The sequence below is a fragment of the Lissotriton helveticus genome, chromosome 4_1 (genome assembly GCF_964261635.1).
Source record: "Lissotriton helveticus chromosome 4_1, aLisHel1.1, whole genome shotgun sequence".
NCBI lineage: Eukaryota > Metazoa > Chordata > Amphibia > Caudata > Salamandridae > Lissotriton > Lissotriton helveticus.
Window position 1 is genome coordinate 81834058 of NC_136063.1, and position 16141 is coordinate 81850198.

Genomic DNA, 16141 nt, shown 5'->3' on the forward strand with positions numbered 1-16141 from the left:
ATTTGGTGGTGTTAAGCTTCAAGGGGAAGAAGTCACACCTTCTACCCAGGGTTATGGAGCTCAGTGCAGGGTAACAATTCAGGTTATCTCCCTGGCTGCAGGTGTTAAAGCAAAAAACTTCACTTGCCCAACACAGTCTATTTCACCCCTTCACAGTATCAGGAAAGGACTGCAAGGCCTTGGGCCTACTTCCAGCCCCCAGGCACCAATGTTACTGACACCTGTGACATTTGGTGGTGTTAAGCTTAAAGGGGAAGAAGTCACACCTTCTACCCAGGGTTATGGAGCTCAGCGCAGGGTAATATTTCAGGTTATCCCCCTGGCTTGAGGTGTTTAAGCAAAACACCTCACATGCCCAGTACAGTGTATTTCACCCTTTCCCAGTATCAGGAAAGGCCTGCAAGGCCTTGTGCCTACTTCAGGCCTCCAGGCACCAATGTTACTGATACCTGTGACATTTGGTGGTGTTAAGCTTCAAGGGGATGAAGTCACACTTTCTACCCAGGGTTATGGAGCTCAGCGCAGGGTAAGATTTTAGGTTATCCCCCTGGCTGGAGGTGTTAAAGCAAAACACTCCACATGCCCATTAAAGTCTATTTTACCCCTTCACAGTATCAGGAAAGGCCTGCAAGACCTTGGGCCTACTTCCAGCCTCCAGGCACCAATTGTACTGATACCTGTGACATTTGGAGGTGCTAAGCGTCAAGGGGATGAAGCCACACCTTCTACCCAGGGTTATGGAGCTCCGCGCAGGGTAAGAATTCAGGTTATCCCCCTGGCTGGAGGTGTTAAAGCAAAACACTCCACATGCCCATTAAAGTCTATTTTACCCCTTCACAGTATCAGGAAAGGCCTGCAAGACCTTGGGCCTACTTCCAGCCTCCAGGCACCAATTTTACTGATACCTGTGACATTTGGAGGTGCTAAGCTTCAAGGGGATGAAGTCACACCTTTTACCCAGGGTTATGGAGCTCAGCGCAGGGTAAGATTCCAGGTTATCCCCCTGGCTTGAGGTGTTAAAGCAAAACACTTCACATGCCCAATAAAGTCTATTTCACCCCTTCACAGTATCAGGAAGGACCTGCAAGGCCTTGGTCCTACTTCCAGCCTCCAGGCACCAATGTTACTGATACCTGTGACATTTGGTGGTGTTAAGCTTCAAGGGGATGAAGTCGCACCTTCTACCCAGGGTTATGGAGCTCCGCGCAGGGTAAGATTTCATGCTTCTCCCCAGGTTGGAGGCGTGAAAATAGAACAATTACCATACACAACAATGTGTATTTCACCCCTTCACAGTATCAGGAAAGGCCTGCAAGACCTTGGGCCTACTTCCAGCCTCCAGGCACCAATTTTACTGATACCTGTGACATTTGGAGGTGCTAAGCTTCAAGGGGATGAAGTCACACCTTTTACCCAGGGTTATGGAGCTCAGCGCACGGTAAGATTCCAGGTTATCCCCCTGGCTTGAGGTGTTAAAGCAAAACACTTCACATGCCCAATAAAGTCTATTTTACCCCTTCACAGTATCAGGAAAGGCCTGCACGACCTTGGGCCTACTTCCAGCCTCCAGGCACCAATTGTACTGATACCTGTGACATTTGGAGGTGCTAAGCGTCAAGGGGATGAAGTCACACCTTCTACCCAGGGTTATGGAGCTCCGCGCAGGGTAAGAATTCAGGTTATTCCCCTGGCTGGAGGTGTTAAAGCAAAACACTCCACATGCCCATTAAAGTCTATTTTACCCCTTCACAGTATCAGGAAAGGCCTGCAAGACCTTGGGCCTACTTCCAGCCTCCAGGCACCAATTTTACTGATACCTGTGACATTTGGAGGTGCTAAGCTTCAAGGGGATGAAGTCACACCTTTTACCCAGGGTTATGGAGCTCAGCGCAGGGTAAGATTTCAGGTTATCCCCCTGGCTAGAGGTGTTAAAGCAAAACACTCCACATGCCCAAAAAAGTCTATTTCACCCCTTCACAGTATCAGGAAAGGCCTGCAAGGCCTTGGGCCTACTTCCAGCCCCCAGGCACCAATGTTACTGACACCTGTGACATTTGGTGGTGTTAAGCTTCAAGGGGATGAAGTCACACCTTTTACCCAGGGTTATGGAGCTCAGCGCAGGGTAAGATTCCAGGTTATCCCCCCGGCTTGAGGTGTTAAAGCAAAACACACCACATGCCCAATAAAGTCTATTTCACCCCTCCACAGTATCTGGAAAGGCATGCAAGGCCTTGGGCCTACTTCCAGCTCCCAGGCACCAATTTTACTGATACCTGTGACATTTGGTGGTGTTAAGCTTCAAGGGGATGAAGTCACACTTTCTACCCAGGGTTATGGAGCTCAGCGCAGGGTAAGATTTTAGGTTATCCCCCTGGCTGGAGGTGTTATAGCAAAACACTCCACATGCCCATTAAAGTCTATTTCACCCCTTCACAGTATCAGGAAAGGCATGCAAGGCCTTGGGCCTACTTCCAGCCTCCAGGCACCAATGTTACTCATACCTGTGACATTTGGTGGTGTTAAGCTTCAAGGGGATGAAGTCACACCTTCTACCCAGGGTTATGGAGCTCAGCACAGGGTAAGATTGCAGGCTTCACCCATGACTGGAGGTGTTAAAGCAAAACACTTCACATGTCCAGTAAAGTGTACTTCGCCTGTTCACATTATCAGGAAAGGCTTGCAAGGCCTTGGGAGTGTTTCCAGCCTACAGGCACCAGTTTTAGTGATACCTGTGACAAGCTAGGGATGGGCCAGAGTACCTGAAGGCTAAGATCTGAAACTGTTGATGTACGTTTTGTACTGTGAGAAGTGTTTGATTTGTGGTTCACTCTACCTACATCCAAGGCGAAAACCGGTATTTAGAAGTAGATCTCAATCAGGCTGCCAGGCGCAGAATCTGATATGTGGGCGCAGGTCGCACTCTTGACAGACCATTTGATTCAGGAGTGGTCCCCACGCCAGCAATCGGGCTCACTACAACGGTGATAGTCACAGGCCTCACTCTGTACTGTGGGATGTATGATGTAAGAATTAGATTGCGGTACATTACATTGCTTTTTTAGGCGCTTTCCACAACTTGCACGGGAGGGCGATCTAGACTTAGGAATAGTATGATTTACTATGCCAGGGAGGGAAGGTGTTGGAATAGTAAATCACACTATTCCTTAGTGTAGAGCGCCCTCCAGTGCAAGTCGTGGAAACGACTTGCGGGGTAAATGCAGAGATCTAAATGTACTGCGGTGTTTTGACCGCGTTGTTAAGGTCGGTTCCCTTCTAGGTACGTCACCTGAGTGGTAAACCTAACTCCAGCTGTAAAAAAGCAGCACAGCAGAGTGCCTCCATGCAGGTACTGGGGGGGTCACCATTTCAGGTGCATTCACACCCTCTGCTCTCACTCTGGGTGCCGTTAAACATGCAGGCCTGACTCGGCCGCCTGCCTTCACCGTGCCACTGTGTGTTTATGATGTTGAGTCTGCGCCCGTCTCCTCCAGCTCGGCGCTTGGCAGTGAATGCCCTCTGCCTGCATGTGCAGCTATCAGCGCGCAGCACCCCTGGTGATGCCTGAGCCCGGACCGTGCCCCGCTGCTTGTAAAAGTCCCCCGGCTGGCCCCGACTCGTGGGTGCCAAAGCCGAGGGTGCAGGCGCGCCGTGAGGGCCCCCCTGGCCCCCTGGCATTGTCTCCGCTCCCCGCGCTCGGCCGGCGGAGCCCTGTGCTACTTCGGCCCGTTCCAGCACGCGCTCCCCGCGGCCCCCGGAGCCCCACTGCGCCGCCACAGGGCCCGCTCCCTGCAGGAGGCCCCTCCCGCCCGCGGGCCGCCGCTCCCGGCCTCGGAGCGCGAGGGTGGACCGGGGAAAAGGGGCCCGGGGCCCGGGATTCCAGGCACGGAGGCGTCAGCCATCGGGGGAGGGCAGAGATCCACGGGGCATTACGAGCCTCTGAGGACGGGGGCAGCTGAAACAGGGGCGGGCGCGGGAAGGGGCTGAAGCTGGGCTTCTTTTCATGTGTGCCTGGGAGCGTGTGTTTCAGTGATTGTGTTTTAAAACTTAGTTATTCCGATGGTAGGAAACACAAAAGTCAGCTGGGAGCAGGGAGCCGAGTGCGCCTCGCACAGCCCTCTCTCCCCGGGACCAATCAGGGGCTGGCTCCTCCCTATATATGCACGGGGCTCGGCTCTGGCGGTACATTTCTGTTCTCTGACAGTGCCTGCGCCCAGACTTGCGTTACCATGGCAGAAACCGCTCCAGTCGCCGCGGCTCCTCCCGCTGAGGTCGCCCCCAAGAAGAAGCAGCAGAAGAAAGCAGCGGGGGCCTCCAAGGCCAAGAAGCCTTCCGGTCCCAGCGTGTCCGACATGATTATGAAGGTGGTGACTGCCTCGGCCGAGAGGAAGGGAGTCTCCCTGTCGGCCCTGAAGAAGGGGCTGCTCGCCGCCGGCTACGATGCGGACAAGAACAAGGGCCGAGTAAAGGTCTCCCTGAAGAGCCTGGTCAGCAAAGGCGCCCTAGCCCAGCTGAAGGGCACCGGGGCCTCCGGCTCCTTCAAGGTGAACAAGAAGCAGCTGGTGGGCAAGAAGGCGGCAAAGAAGACAGCCACCAAGAAGCCAGCGGCCAAGAAAGCTGCCCCTGCCGCCAAGAAGCCCAAAAAGGCTCCCGCGGGGGTCAAGAAGAGCCCGAAGAAGGTCAAGAAGCCGGCGGCAGCCAAGAGCCCCAAGAAGCCCAAGGCTGCCCCCGCCAAGAAGGCTGCCAAGAGCCCAGCGAAAGCCAAGGCGGCGAAGCCCAAAGTAGCCAAGAAAAGCCCTGCCAAGGTAGTCAAACCCAAGGCAGCCAAGCCCAAAGCAGCCAAGCCCAAAAAGGCAGCACCCAAGAAGAAGTAAGGGCTTGCACCGAGACACTGCAAACACAAAGGCTCTTTTAAGGGCCACCACCCTGTCTAGAAGAGAGCGTGTTCATCCCCACCTTTGCACCCACCCAATGCCCCACTTTTCCAAAAATAAACCGCACAATACATCCCAGCGCACCGTTTCACAGGCGAGTGCTGCGTGTGATCTTGGCCATATAAAACGGCTCTTTCGGTGCTGAGTGGATTGAAATCGTTATCACATAGAAAACAAGGGGGTCCGGGAGTTATAAGACCTCCGTTCATAGTACATGTGCAATAACGTGTTTGTGTCTCGGTGCTTTCACTGTACCCGGGCAGACTCGACATAGTGTCTGCATAAGGCAGACGATTGTGAACTTTAAATGGAGCGCAGGGCACTGCGTGCTCCAGGGTGACATGGGGCGGGTAAAAGGGGGTCTGGGAGTTATGAGACCTCAGTTTATTATAAACGTGTGTGTGTGTGTTGGTGCTTTCACTGTACCCGGGCAAACTCGACATAGTGTCTGCATAAAGCAGACGATTGTGAACTTTAAATGGAGCGCAGGGCACTGCGTGCTCCAGGGTGACATGGGGCGGGTAAAAGGGGGTCTGGGAGTTATGAGACCTCAGTTTATTATAAACGTGTGCTAACGTGTGTGTGTGTGTGTTGGTGCTTTCACTGTACCCGGGCAAACTCGACATAGTGTCTGCATAAAGCAGACGATTGTGAACTTTCCATCGAGCGCAGGTAACGGGGAGTGTTCCAGGGCGGCGTGCTCATGACATCTCGGGCTCCTCTCCCGGTTGACCGGGGTCGGGTGGACCACCAGTGGACGGACGGACACGGAGACAAAGGCTGGCCGGGGCGCGGGCTCCGGCTACATCATCCAACCGGACTGTTCTCTTTTATCCACAGCTCATTGGACACCTAGGCTGCAGCCTCCGGTCCAGTAACCAATCGTTGCACACCGCGGGCTATTTTCGAACGTGGGGCGGTCTCCTCAGCCAATCAGAGCAGCCCTCCGTCTGTGAGCGCATAAATAGGGCTCTTTCCCCGTTCGACGCCATTCTTCTCTGCCTTCGCCGAGAGAGACCGCTCCCGCCATGGCCCGCACCAAGCAGACAGCCCGCAAGTCCACCGGCGGCAAAGCGCCCCGCAAGCAGCTGGCCACCAAGGCTGCCCGCAAGAGCGCGCCTGCCACCGGCGGCGTCAAGAAGCCTCACCGCTACCGGCCCGGCACCGTGGCCCTCCGCGAGATCCGCCGCTACCAGAAGTCCACCGAGCTCCTCATCCGCAAGCTGCCCTTCCAGCGCCTGGTGAGGGAGATCGCCCAGGACTTCAAGACCGACCTGCGCTTCCAGAGCTCCGCCGTCATGGCCCTGCAGGAGGCCAGCGAGGCCTACCTGGTCGGGCTCTTCGAGGACACCAACCTGTGCGCCATCCACGCCAAGAGGGTGACCATCATGCCCAAGGACATCCAGCTGGCACGTCGCATCCGAGGCGAGAGGGCCTAAGGCGACGGACCGACCCGAACAACCACCACAACGGCTCTTTTAAGGGCCACCACCCTGTCACCTACGAGCTTATCTTATCTGTCATGGCACGTGTTTTAACACGTCAGGGAGGGTGGGCTGTGAGTACCACGAGCACTGGGCAACTTATACCGCCGGCTCTTGAGAAACCAGAGCACTCTGTGTTCACAGTGCACCAACACCTCTCCAATGTGTCCTTCATTTTAAAGCGTTGTTTGGGTAGAGGGTTGTGGTCGGGATCCGCGGGTCACAAGCCAGCACTATGGGGCATCTGTGCCCCCGGTACGTCGGGTTCTGAGAGTACCTCGATTACTGGGCAACTTATACCGGCTCTGGGGGGGAACCAGAGCACTCCGTGTTCACAGTGCACAAACACCTCTTAAACGTGTCCTTCATTTAATAGAGAGCTTCTTCGGGGGTAGAGGATTGTGTAGGGATCCGCTGGTCACAAGCCAGCGCTATGGCGCATCTGTGCTCCCGGTACATCGGGTTCATGTGTCCGATTTCAGGAACGTTTGCCCCGGGGCGGATTATAGCCGTTCCCCAGGGTCTTAAAAGTACTAACACAACGTTAAACCCGCTCACACAAACACTGTTCGCCCCATACATGGAAAAGAATAAGCCCACGGGCAGATGCGCGAATTCCCAGTGGGTTTATGTAACCTCATCGTTGCAGTGCTTATGTGACACTTGGTCCCAACGAGGGCTCATTCATATACATGTTGATTTAAAGAGGAAAAACGGGTTGACTGCTCTGTCGGCCCTCGGTCTGCAGCAAGCCCCGTGAGAGCGGGCCTTTCTGCACTCAACATTACCCTTCTAAAACACATATTTCTCAAGTGATAACAGAAGCACATTAGCTCTTAGAGGAGGAAGTGATTGGCCCTTAAAAGAGCCGTTGTGTTTGTTGGTGATGCGCCTCGAAGCCTTACTTGGCGCTGGTGTACTTGGTGACGGCCTTGGTGCCCTCCGACACGGCGTGCTTGGCCAGCTCTCCGGGCAGCAGAAGGCGGACTGCGGTCTGGATCTCCCGGGAGGTGATGGTGCGCCGCGAGTTGTAGAGAGCCAGTTTGGAAGACTCGTTAGCGATGCGCTCGAAGATGTCGTTCACGAAGGAGTTCATGATGCCCATGGCCTTGGAGGAAATGCCGGTATCTGGGTGCACCTGCTTCATCACTTTGTAAATGTAGATGGCATAGCTTTCCTTCCTGCTCTTCCTGCGCTTCTTCCCGTCCTTCTTGGGCGGCTTGGAGAGCGCTTTCTTGGAGCCCTTCTTGGGAGCCGGCGCGGACTTGGCTGGTTCAGGCATGGTGGACGCTCTTTCACTGCTTGCTGTGAAGCCGAGAGAAATACGGAAGGAGGGCCCGGCACTTGTATTTATGGGCTTGGCCTGCAAAGCAGTCTCCTTCCCGGCTCTCCCTTCTCATTGGCAGGCTCCCCACTTCCTATGTTAAGCCCTCCTCCAATGAGAAGTACTATCAGCGCCTAGCTGTCAACCAATCAGACGCTCCCGAAGTCTTTATATAACCGAGTCCAGCAGAAAGAGAAGTATTCTTCTCTCTGTTGTGTGACTGAGACCCTAGATCGATCGCCATGTCTGGAAGAGGAAAGCAGGGAGGAAAGGCCCGCGCCAAGGCCAAGACACGCTCTTCCAGAGCCGGGCTCCAGTTCCCCGTGGGCCGTGTGCACAGGCTGCTCCGGAAGGGAAGCTACGCCGAGAGGGTGGGAGCCGGTGCCCCCGTCTATCTGGCTGCAGTGCTGGAGTACCTGACCGCTGAGATCCTGGAGCTGGCCGGCAACGCCGCCCGGGACAACAAGAAGACCCGCATCATCCCCAGACACCTCCAGTTGGCCATCCGCAACGACGAGGAGCTGAACAAGCTGCTGGGCCGAGTCACCATCGCCCAGGGAGGAGTCCTGCCCAACATCCAGGCCGTGCTGCTGCCCAAGAAAACCGAGAGCCACAAGGCACAGGGCAAAGCAAGCAAGTAAAGGCCCGCAGACCCCCGTGGAAACACACCCTAAACACAAAGGCTCTTTTCAGGGCCATCCACAGACTCCATCAAAGAGCGTATCCGTGCCGAGGTGTTACTCTCTGGCGGCTTCATAGATGCGGCAGCGCCCGCTACCGTAGCTTCATAGGGGGGCATGCCCAAGCTCTGGCCGTGCACTGTTGTTCCTTCCCGAAGCCTAGCATGAGGCCGACCATATTAATGTTTTTTTTTTAGTATATACATGTATAATTTGAATTTTCAGGGACACATTTTGCAGACTTGCCCCAGCCGAGCGGGCACCGAAGGCGAGGGTTAGGCGGGCCGCGGTGACAAGTGGGGGCCTGGCAGGGAGGAGTGTGCGTGTTTGACTGATCGGTGCACCGGCGGCAGCTGCTGAGCCCGATCGGGAGCCCCTGACAAAGAGGCGGGCTGGGAGCGCGCTCTTTTTCAATCAATATATACATATATATTTTTTCATTTTTGGGGGACACATTGTGCAGGCTTGCCCCAGCCGGGAGCGAGATGTGGGCAGTGTTGCGAGGTTGAAGGCAGGTGGTGCCGGTGAGGACTTTAACGTGTGTTGGGCTCCATTAAAACGTATCCATGTTTTTTTTTCTTCATATTGGGAGGGGCCACCGAACGAGAGGGTTAGGCGGGCCGCGGTCACAAGTGGGGGCCGGGAAGGGAGGTGCCTTGGGCGCGAGACGTGGACAGTGTTGCGGGGTTGCAGGCGGTGACACACAGCGGGGTGGTGCCGGTGAGTCCGGTTTAACGTGTGTGGGCTTTATTAAAACATGCCCGAGGCTGTTCATATTGGGAGGGGGGAAGGAAGGAGAGGTTTAGGCGGGCCGCGGTCACAAGTAGGGGCCGGGAAGGGGTGTGTTTGACTGTGATCTGTGCACCGGTGGCAGCTGCTGAGCCAGCCCATGACAAAGGCGGGCTGGGAGCCCGCTCTTTTTCAAACGGCAACGGCCGCTCCAGCCCCCGCTCCCTGCAGAGGGCGGGACGGGGCCGGGCTCTACATGGGCTCCCGCGCAGGTCCGCTGCTCCTCAATATAAGCAGCCGCTGCTGGTCGAGATTTCATTTGACATCACATTTCTCATTCATTTATTGATTGATACAGCTGATCTGGTGACGACGATGAGCAGCAGCTGATTAGGGCTCTCCCCCCCCCGCCCTCCCGCCCTCGCGCCTCGCTGCCTGCCTGCTCCTCCGAGGTGCTGGGCCTGCGTTCCCTGGCTTGTCCGGGGCCAGGCTGCGCTCCAAGGAGGGGAAGCTACAGCTGATGGCAGCACCTGAGTAGGGCCTCTCCCTCCCTCGCTCCACGCTCTCTCTCCCCACTCCTCTAAGGTGCTGGGCCTGCGCTCCCTGGCTTGACCGGGGCCAGGCTGCGCACCGAGGAGGGGAAGGAGAAGAGCTAGCCCCATTTCACAGCCAGCTCCTCTTGGGTGCTGGGCCTGCGTCTCCCTGGCTTGACCGGGGCCAGGCTGCGCACCAGAGAGGGGGGCAGGCAAGCAGGCTGACTGCCTGAGAATACCAAGGGCTTCCCCCAGACCCTCCCCCAGACCCATCCACCTGGACTGACTGTTCCTGCCGTGGGGGCGTGCTGTCTTCCGGAGAATCGCCGCTGGATTGCCGGGGGTCAACAAAACAGTGAGTACCTGCTAAAACTGCACTTGTGATTTGATTCTGTGCTTTTTAACCTGGTAAATACTATCATATTCTACTGCATTGCTCGCAATTGTGACCTTGTATTAACTGAATTTGTGGTTTCCGCATCGTTTCTTGCCTGCGCCTCTGCTAAACGCTGCGCTATTCCCTGGCATTGTTTAGCATTTGTAATATTATATTGCATTGCCTGCATTTGTGAACTTGCATTTACTGAACCTGTGGTTTTGCATAGTTTGCTACCTGCGCTTTCTGACCTGCTATAAGCTGTGCTATCCTCCTGCATTGTCTGCACTTGCATTTGTGATTTTACAACAGCTGATTCTGAGACTGTGGTTTTGCATCAATTGACCTTTTGATACTCTGGATCTTGCGACTCCCTAGCAACACTGTCTGTGAATTTCAGGTTTTTCTTAGCAAAAAACTTAGTGTTACTATACCCGTAGAAGCCCCATAGCTACTACCCTATGTCTACCCAAGGCGACCCACAGCCCCTCCACCAAGCAGCACCAACCATGGATGCAGACGCCGGGACTCAACCCTGCAACACCGGAGACGACACGGAATGGCGCACTCAGGCAAAAAGAAAGGGACGCGACTCAAATCCAAGCTCGCCGGAAAAACATGCAAAGCTTGCCCGCCCACCTCTCATCAGTCCTACAATTCCAACCTCAAACCGCTATCAGGCTCTCCAGCTTACCCAGGACTGCGACGCCAACCCTCAGGACCACGGGGCAGGTGAACCAGGGACGTCTCCAGGTCCCACAAAAAGACTACGGATCCCCCCCATCATCCTGAAGAACTTACCCACACACAAGGACCTCGTGGAGATGCTGGATGAACACTGCGGCTCCCCCTACACGATCAAGCCCAGGCAAGACCACGCCAAGCTTATGCTCACCACCCCAGAAGACTACAGGAGCGTGACCAGCACACTCACCGAACAGAAAATGGAGTATTACACCTTCCCAATGACCACTGCAAAAGCCCAGCGCTTTGTAATACGGGGACTCCCAGCAAATGCATCACTTGACCACATCACTGGGGACTTAGCTGAACGCGGGCTTCCAGTCAAAAATATCGCGCAGATTGCCTCTCCAGCAGACAAGAGCAAGAAATTTCCCCTCTTTGTCGTAACCCTGTCAGCAAGCCACGACGGGAAACCAGCGGACCTTTCAGCAGTCACACGGCTCTGCGGCTGCATCGTAACCACAGAAGCACCTAAAGGGAAACGAGGACCAGTCATGTGCTACAACTGCCAGCGCCTGGGGCACACCTCTGCTTTCTGCCAACAGAAGCCAAAGTGTGTACGCTGCGGAGGTGAACACACCTCCACCCAATGCACAAGGAACCGGGAAACCGAACCAGCAAAGTGTGCCAACTGCGCAGGACCCCACCCAGCGAGCTATCGCGGCTGTCCCTATCTACAGAATGCAAAGAAGGTTGAACACCGCAAGCCACCCTCACAACCACAAAGGTCTTCCCAACAATCATCAGCAACGGACCAGCACCAAAGGAAGACCTACAACCGCAGACCTGCACTGGACCACAGGATCCCAACCCCCAATACAACCGACAACAGTAGAGAAGCACACGTGGATGGAAGGACATACGCGGACGTCATAGTACCGAAACAAGTCAGCCCGCCTCCCACAACAGCACCGGGACCATCCGGTGGAACAGGCTCAACCAGCCCACCTCCAACAACCGCACCGGGACCATCCTGTGAAATAGGCTCAGCCATCAACTGGCAGGAACTCATTGCGAAGATTGCAAAAACGGTTGCAGATATGAACATCCACCCGGTGGTGACAATGGTGGCGAATATTATCGCCGGACTTTTCCAGGGCGAAGAAAACACCAGCAATGGCAGCAAAATCTAAAAGAAACTCCCTCTTCGTGATGTGGAATGCTAATGGCATTCAGAAGAAAACTGCAGAACTCCTGCACCTGATGGAAACCATGGACGTGGATATAGCGCTTATCTCCGAGACCCACCTTCAAGGAAGCCAGAAGCTCAACATAGCAAACCACAGGGTATACCGCACAGATCGCACCACTGGAGCCAAGGGTGGGGGAACAGCGGTGATCGTCAGCACAAAAGTGAAGCACCACGAGATCTCTCTACCACCAGTTGGGAGCATTGAAGCAACTGGCATACAGATTCAGACATCTGCAGGCCCGCTGCGGCTGATCGCCGCCTACTCACCCCCAGGCAAGCTAAGCCCAAAGGACCTGGATGCTTTACTGGACCCCAGCATCCCAACACTAATTGGAGGCGACCTTAATGCCAAGCACAAATGCTGGAACTCTCGGACGGGAAACAGCAAAGGACACGCCCTACTTGCCCACTCAAAGAAGGAGGACTTTGTAGTGGCCGGCCCGACTCAACCAACGCACTATCCAGGCTCTGCACTGCATAAACCAGATGTTCTGGACATTGTGGTCATGAAGAATCTCTCCCAGTCTATGGAGCTTGAAACCCTAACAGCGCTGACATCCGACCACAACCCAGTATTGATCACAGTTGGAGACGTACTTGAAGACCAGCAGCAGGGCATCAGACACAACTTCAAGAAGGCGGACTGGTGCCTATACAAGAGATGCCTGGAGGAGACACTGGTCCCAGGTCCCCTGCGAAGCACTGAAGACATTGACCAGGCAATTCACCACTTCACAGCTTCAATCCACACAGCTATTGAGCGCAGCATTCCAGAGCAGAAACTACAACGATGCTCTATCTACGATCTCCCGAAGGGCATCAAGCAGTCAATAGCTGCCAAGAACAGAGCCCGCAGAGAGTGGCAAAGGAACCGCACCCCCGACCTGCTGAAGAAGTATAATGAACTGACAAGACAGCTGAAGATGCAAATAAGCCAGCATAGAGGCGAAAAATGGGAAGCAGCTACAGCCAACCTTAAGGACTCAGACAACTCTCTCTGGAGAATGACCCGCCGCCTGACTGGGAAGAAGGAACCAAACCCACCGATACAAGGGACGACTCACCTGGCATGCAGCAGCAGGGATAAGGCTGAGGTCTTCGCTGACACGCTGGAGGCATCATTCAGGCCCAACCAGGCAAGCAAACTGGCACCAGAAGTAGAGCAAGAGGTCGCCAAGCATCACCGGGAGCACCCACCAGAAACAGAAACTGCACACATTGAGGAATGCTCAATGGGCGAATTACTGGACCTGGCAAAAACACTAAAAAACGGCAAGGCACCAGGGAAGGACAGAATAGTCAACCAAGCCATCAAGATGCTACCAGATACTGCAGTGGATCACCTTGCTGAGATATTTAACGCATGCATGAAGCACCAGTATTTCCCAAACACCTGGAAAGAAGCAAGAGTCGTCGTATTCCCCAAGGCTGGGAAACCACTGCGAGATCCTGCAAATTACCGGCCCATAAGTCTACTATCTGGCCTATCAAAACTCTTTGAAAAAGTTATCCACGCCCGTCTTGTGGACTTTGCGACAAGCAACAACCTCCTTGCCAAAGAACAGTTTGGGTTCCGGAAAGATCACTCAACCAATCACCAACTCCTCAGAGTTGTGGACATCATCAGCCATGGTTTCAACATCAACAAGTCTACCGGAGTAGTCTTTCTGGATGTAGCCAAAGCGTTCGACCGAGTATGGCACGAGGGACTGCTTTATAAACTTATCAAGCTCCAGTTTCCCAGCTACCTGGTCATGCTACTGTCCAGCTACCTGACAAATCGGACCTTTCACGTGGCAGTGCGAGAAGAATGCTCATCGCCACGCCCAATTCTTGCTGGAGTGCCTCAGGGATCAATCCTAGGACCATTCCTCTTCAACATATTCACAAACGACATCCCCACGGACCTAAAGAAGACTGATCTTGCCCTTTACGCAGATGATGTCGCGGTCATCTCTCAATCCTTCAGCGACAAGGAAGTGGCTAAGAACCTGGAGACATCGCTCTGCAGACTCTCCGAATGGTACAGCGACTGGCAGATCACCTTGAACACGGGCAAAACCACTGCAACATTATTTACCAGGAAGCAGAACAGGAAACACCCACAGATCCTCCTCAACGGGGACGAGGTCAAATGGGAAAACAGCAGCTCCTACCTGGGGGTGACTCTGGACTCTAAACTCAGCTGGAAAAACCACATAGAGAAGACCTGCCAGAAAGCAGCATCCAAACTGGCTGCATTATACCCACTCCTGAAGACCAAGTCGATGCCCATGCAGAGCAAGGTGCGAGTAGTCACTGCAATAATTCGACCAACTATGACATACGCTTCACCAGTTTGGAGTGGCTGCCGCCCACAGCTTCGGATGGACCTACAGAAAGTACAGAACAAGGCCTTACGGATTGCAGCAGGTGCACCTATGTTCACACGAACAGCAGACCTCCACAGAGACTTAGGGATTGAGATGCTGGACGACCATCTCCTCAAACTCAACAGGAAATTCTACACAGGATTAGATCAAAAAGAAAACCCACTGATCAGGAAACTCGCAGACATCTCTACGAACCCATTTGACCGCTACCCGCGTCCCATTGAAGCGCTAACCTTGCGAAACTGAAACAGAAACGCAGCATCCAAAAACTCAGCACTGCTTGAAGGCAAACGCCGGCAGGTACACAAAACCCACCGCTGCCAGATGGCATGATAGCCTCGGCAAGCAACCAAAACTCAACACTATCAGAAGGAACTTGATGGACAAAGACAAGACCCCCTGAGGAAACATGCTGACAATTCTGCATACTCAATCGACCGCTACCCGCGGCCCATCACTGAGATGACCATGTGATGCAACCTCAACTGTGACAAAGCGTCACACATCAATAAGACAATCTAAACAGCGACTAAAAAATTCAAAACGATTGTGGAGTAATGAGGCTACTGCCTCGGTATCCAAAAACTCACCACTGTCAGAAGGAATCTGACAGACGAAAACAAGACAGCAGACGAGATTTCATTTCTGCTCACATCATCGAGAGGAGAACATGTCTGGACGCGGCAAAGGAGGGAAGGGGCTCGGCAAAGGCGGCGCCAAGAGGCACCGCAAGGTGCTCCGGGACAACATCCAGGGCATCACCAAGCCGGCCATTCGCCGCCTGGCGCGCCGTGGCGGAGTCAAGCGCATCTCCGGCCTCATCTACGAGGAGACCCGCGGGGTGCTCAAGGTTTTCCTGGAGAACGTGATCCGGGACGCCGTCACCTACACCGAGCACGCCAAGCGGAAGACCGTCACCGCCATGGATGTGGTCTATGCCCTGAAGCGCCAGGGCCGCACCCTCTACGGATTCGGCGGTTAAACACTCGACTTGCCCTCGGAAAAACGCAAAACACCAACCCAAAGGCTCTTTTAAGAGCCGACCACGATGTCATGGGAGAGCTGTGTCTATGCACTATTGTTCCCGCAGAGCCGGGATCGGCTACTCGCTAGCCCAATACCAGGGGATTTGCTCCGGTGCCACCCTACCATGTCGGGCGCTGTCCCGTGGCCCCAGGAGCCCGCCATTCAGGAGCCCTGGACTGGGTCCCTAAGGGGGTGTTTAGACCGGCCCAGGTGCCCGCCATTATGGAGCCCTTGCCTGGGGACCTACGGTGGGTTTAGCCCGGCCCAGGGTCCCGTTTTCCTGGAGCTCTAAACTGGGGACCTAAGGCGTGTTTAGCCCGGCCCAGGGGCCCGCAACCATGGAGCCCTAAACTGGTGACCTAAGGCGGGCTCAGCCCGGTCCAGGGGCCCGCCACCACGGAGCCCTGGACTGGGGACCTAATTCGTGTTTAGCCCGTCCCAGGGTCCCGTTATCCTGAAGCCCTTCACTGGGGAGATAAGGCAGGTTTAGCCCGGCCCAGGTGCACGCCAACATGGAGCCCTTGCCTGGGGACCTACTGTGGGTTCAGCCCGGTCCAGCGGCCTGCCATCATGGAGCCCTGGACTGGGGACCTAAGGTGGGTTTAGCACGGCCCAGGGGCCCGCCATCATGGAGCCCTTGCCTGGGGACCTAAGGTGGGTTCAGTCCGGTCCAGGGGCCTGCCATCATGGAGCCCTGGACTGGGGACCTACGGTGGGTTTAGCCCGGCCCAGGGGCCCGCCATCATGGAG

The 16141-nt window shown here is 54.9% G+C and overlaps 5 protein-coding genes across 5 annotated transcripts; 4 read left to right on the forward strand and 1 right to left on the reverse strand.

Moving 5' to 3' along the window:
- Nucleotides 1-4226: 4226 nt before the first annotated feature.
- On the forward strand, nucleotides 4227-5005 carry LOC144827004 (histone H1.4-like). The gene has a single exon (XM_078685467.1). It carries the CDS (start codon nucleotides 4227-4229, stop codon nucleotides 4869-4871), a length of 645 nt encoding a protein of 214 aa, XP_078541593.1. The 3' UTR covers nucleotides 4872-5005.
- A 796-nt stretch (nucleotides 5006-5801) lies between these two features.
- Nucleotides 5802-6422, forward strand: LOC144827005 (histone H3). Its single transcript, XM_078685469.1, has one exon. It carries the CDS (start codon nucleotides 5960-5962, stop codon nucleotides 6368-6370), a length of 411 nt encoding a protein of 136 aa, XP_078541595.1. The 5' UTR covers nucleotides 5802-5959; the 3' UTR covers nucleotides 6371-6422.
- An 894-nt stretch (nucleotides 6423-7316) lies between these two features.
- LOC144827901 (histone H2B 1.2-like) lies at nucleotides 7317-7697 on the reverse strand. Its single transcript, XM_078686062.1, has one exon. It carries the CDS (start codon nucleotides 7695-7697, stop codon nucleotides 7317-7319), a length of 381 nt encoding a protein of 126 aa, XP_078542188.1.
- A 284-nt stretch (nucleotides 7698-7981) lies between these two features.
- LOC144827902 (histone H2A type 2-C-like) lies at nucleotides 7982-8380 on the forward strand. The gene has a single exon (XM_078686063.1). The coding sequence runs from the start codon at nucleotides 7982-7984 to the stop codon at nucleotides 8378-8380; it is 399 nt and encodes a 132-aa protein (XP_078542189.1).
- A 6655-nt stretch (nucleotides 8381-15035) lies between these two features.
- On the forward strand, nucleotides 15036-15347 carry LOC144827903 (histone H4). Its single transcript, XM_078686065.1, has one exon. It carries the CDS (start codon nucleotides 15036-15038, stop codon nucleotides 15345-15347), a length of 312 nt encoding a protein of 103 aa, XP_078542191.1.
- Nucleotides 15348-16141: the final 794 nt, after the last annotated feature.

Bases quoted from the DNA above. Each gene is read 5' to 3' on its own strand.
- LOC144827004 (XM_078685467.1), top strand. From the start codon at position 4,227: ATGGCAGAAACCGCTCCAGTCGCCGCGGCTCCTCCCGCTGAGGTCGCC.
- LOC144827005 (XM_078685469.1), top strand. From the start codon at position 5,960: ATGGCCCGCACCAAGCAGACAGCCCGCAAGTCCACCGGCGGCAAAGCG.
- LOC144827901 (XM_078686062.1), bottom strand. From the start codon at position 7,697: ATGCCTGAACCAGCCAAGTCCGCGCCGGCTCCCAAGAAGGGCTCCAAG.
- LOC144827902 (XM_078686063.1), top strand. From the start codon at position 7,982: ATGTCTGGAAGAGGAAAGCAGGGAGGAAAGGCCCGCGCCAAGGCCAAG.
- LOC144827903 (XM_078686065.1), top strand. From the start codon at position 15,036: ATGTCTGGACGCGGCAAAGGAGGGAAGGGGCTCGGCAAAGGCGGCGCC.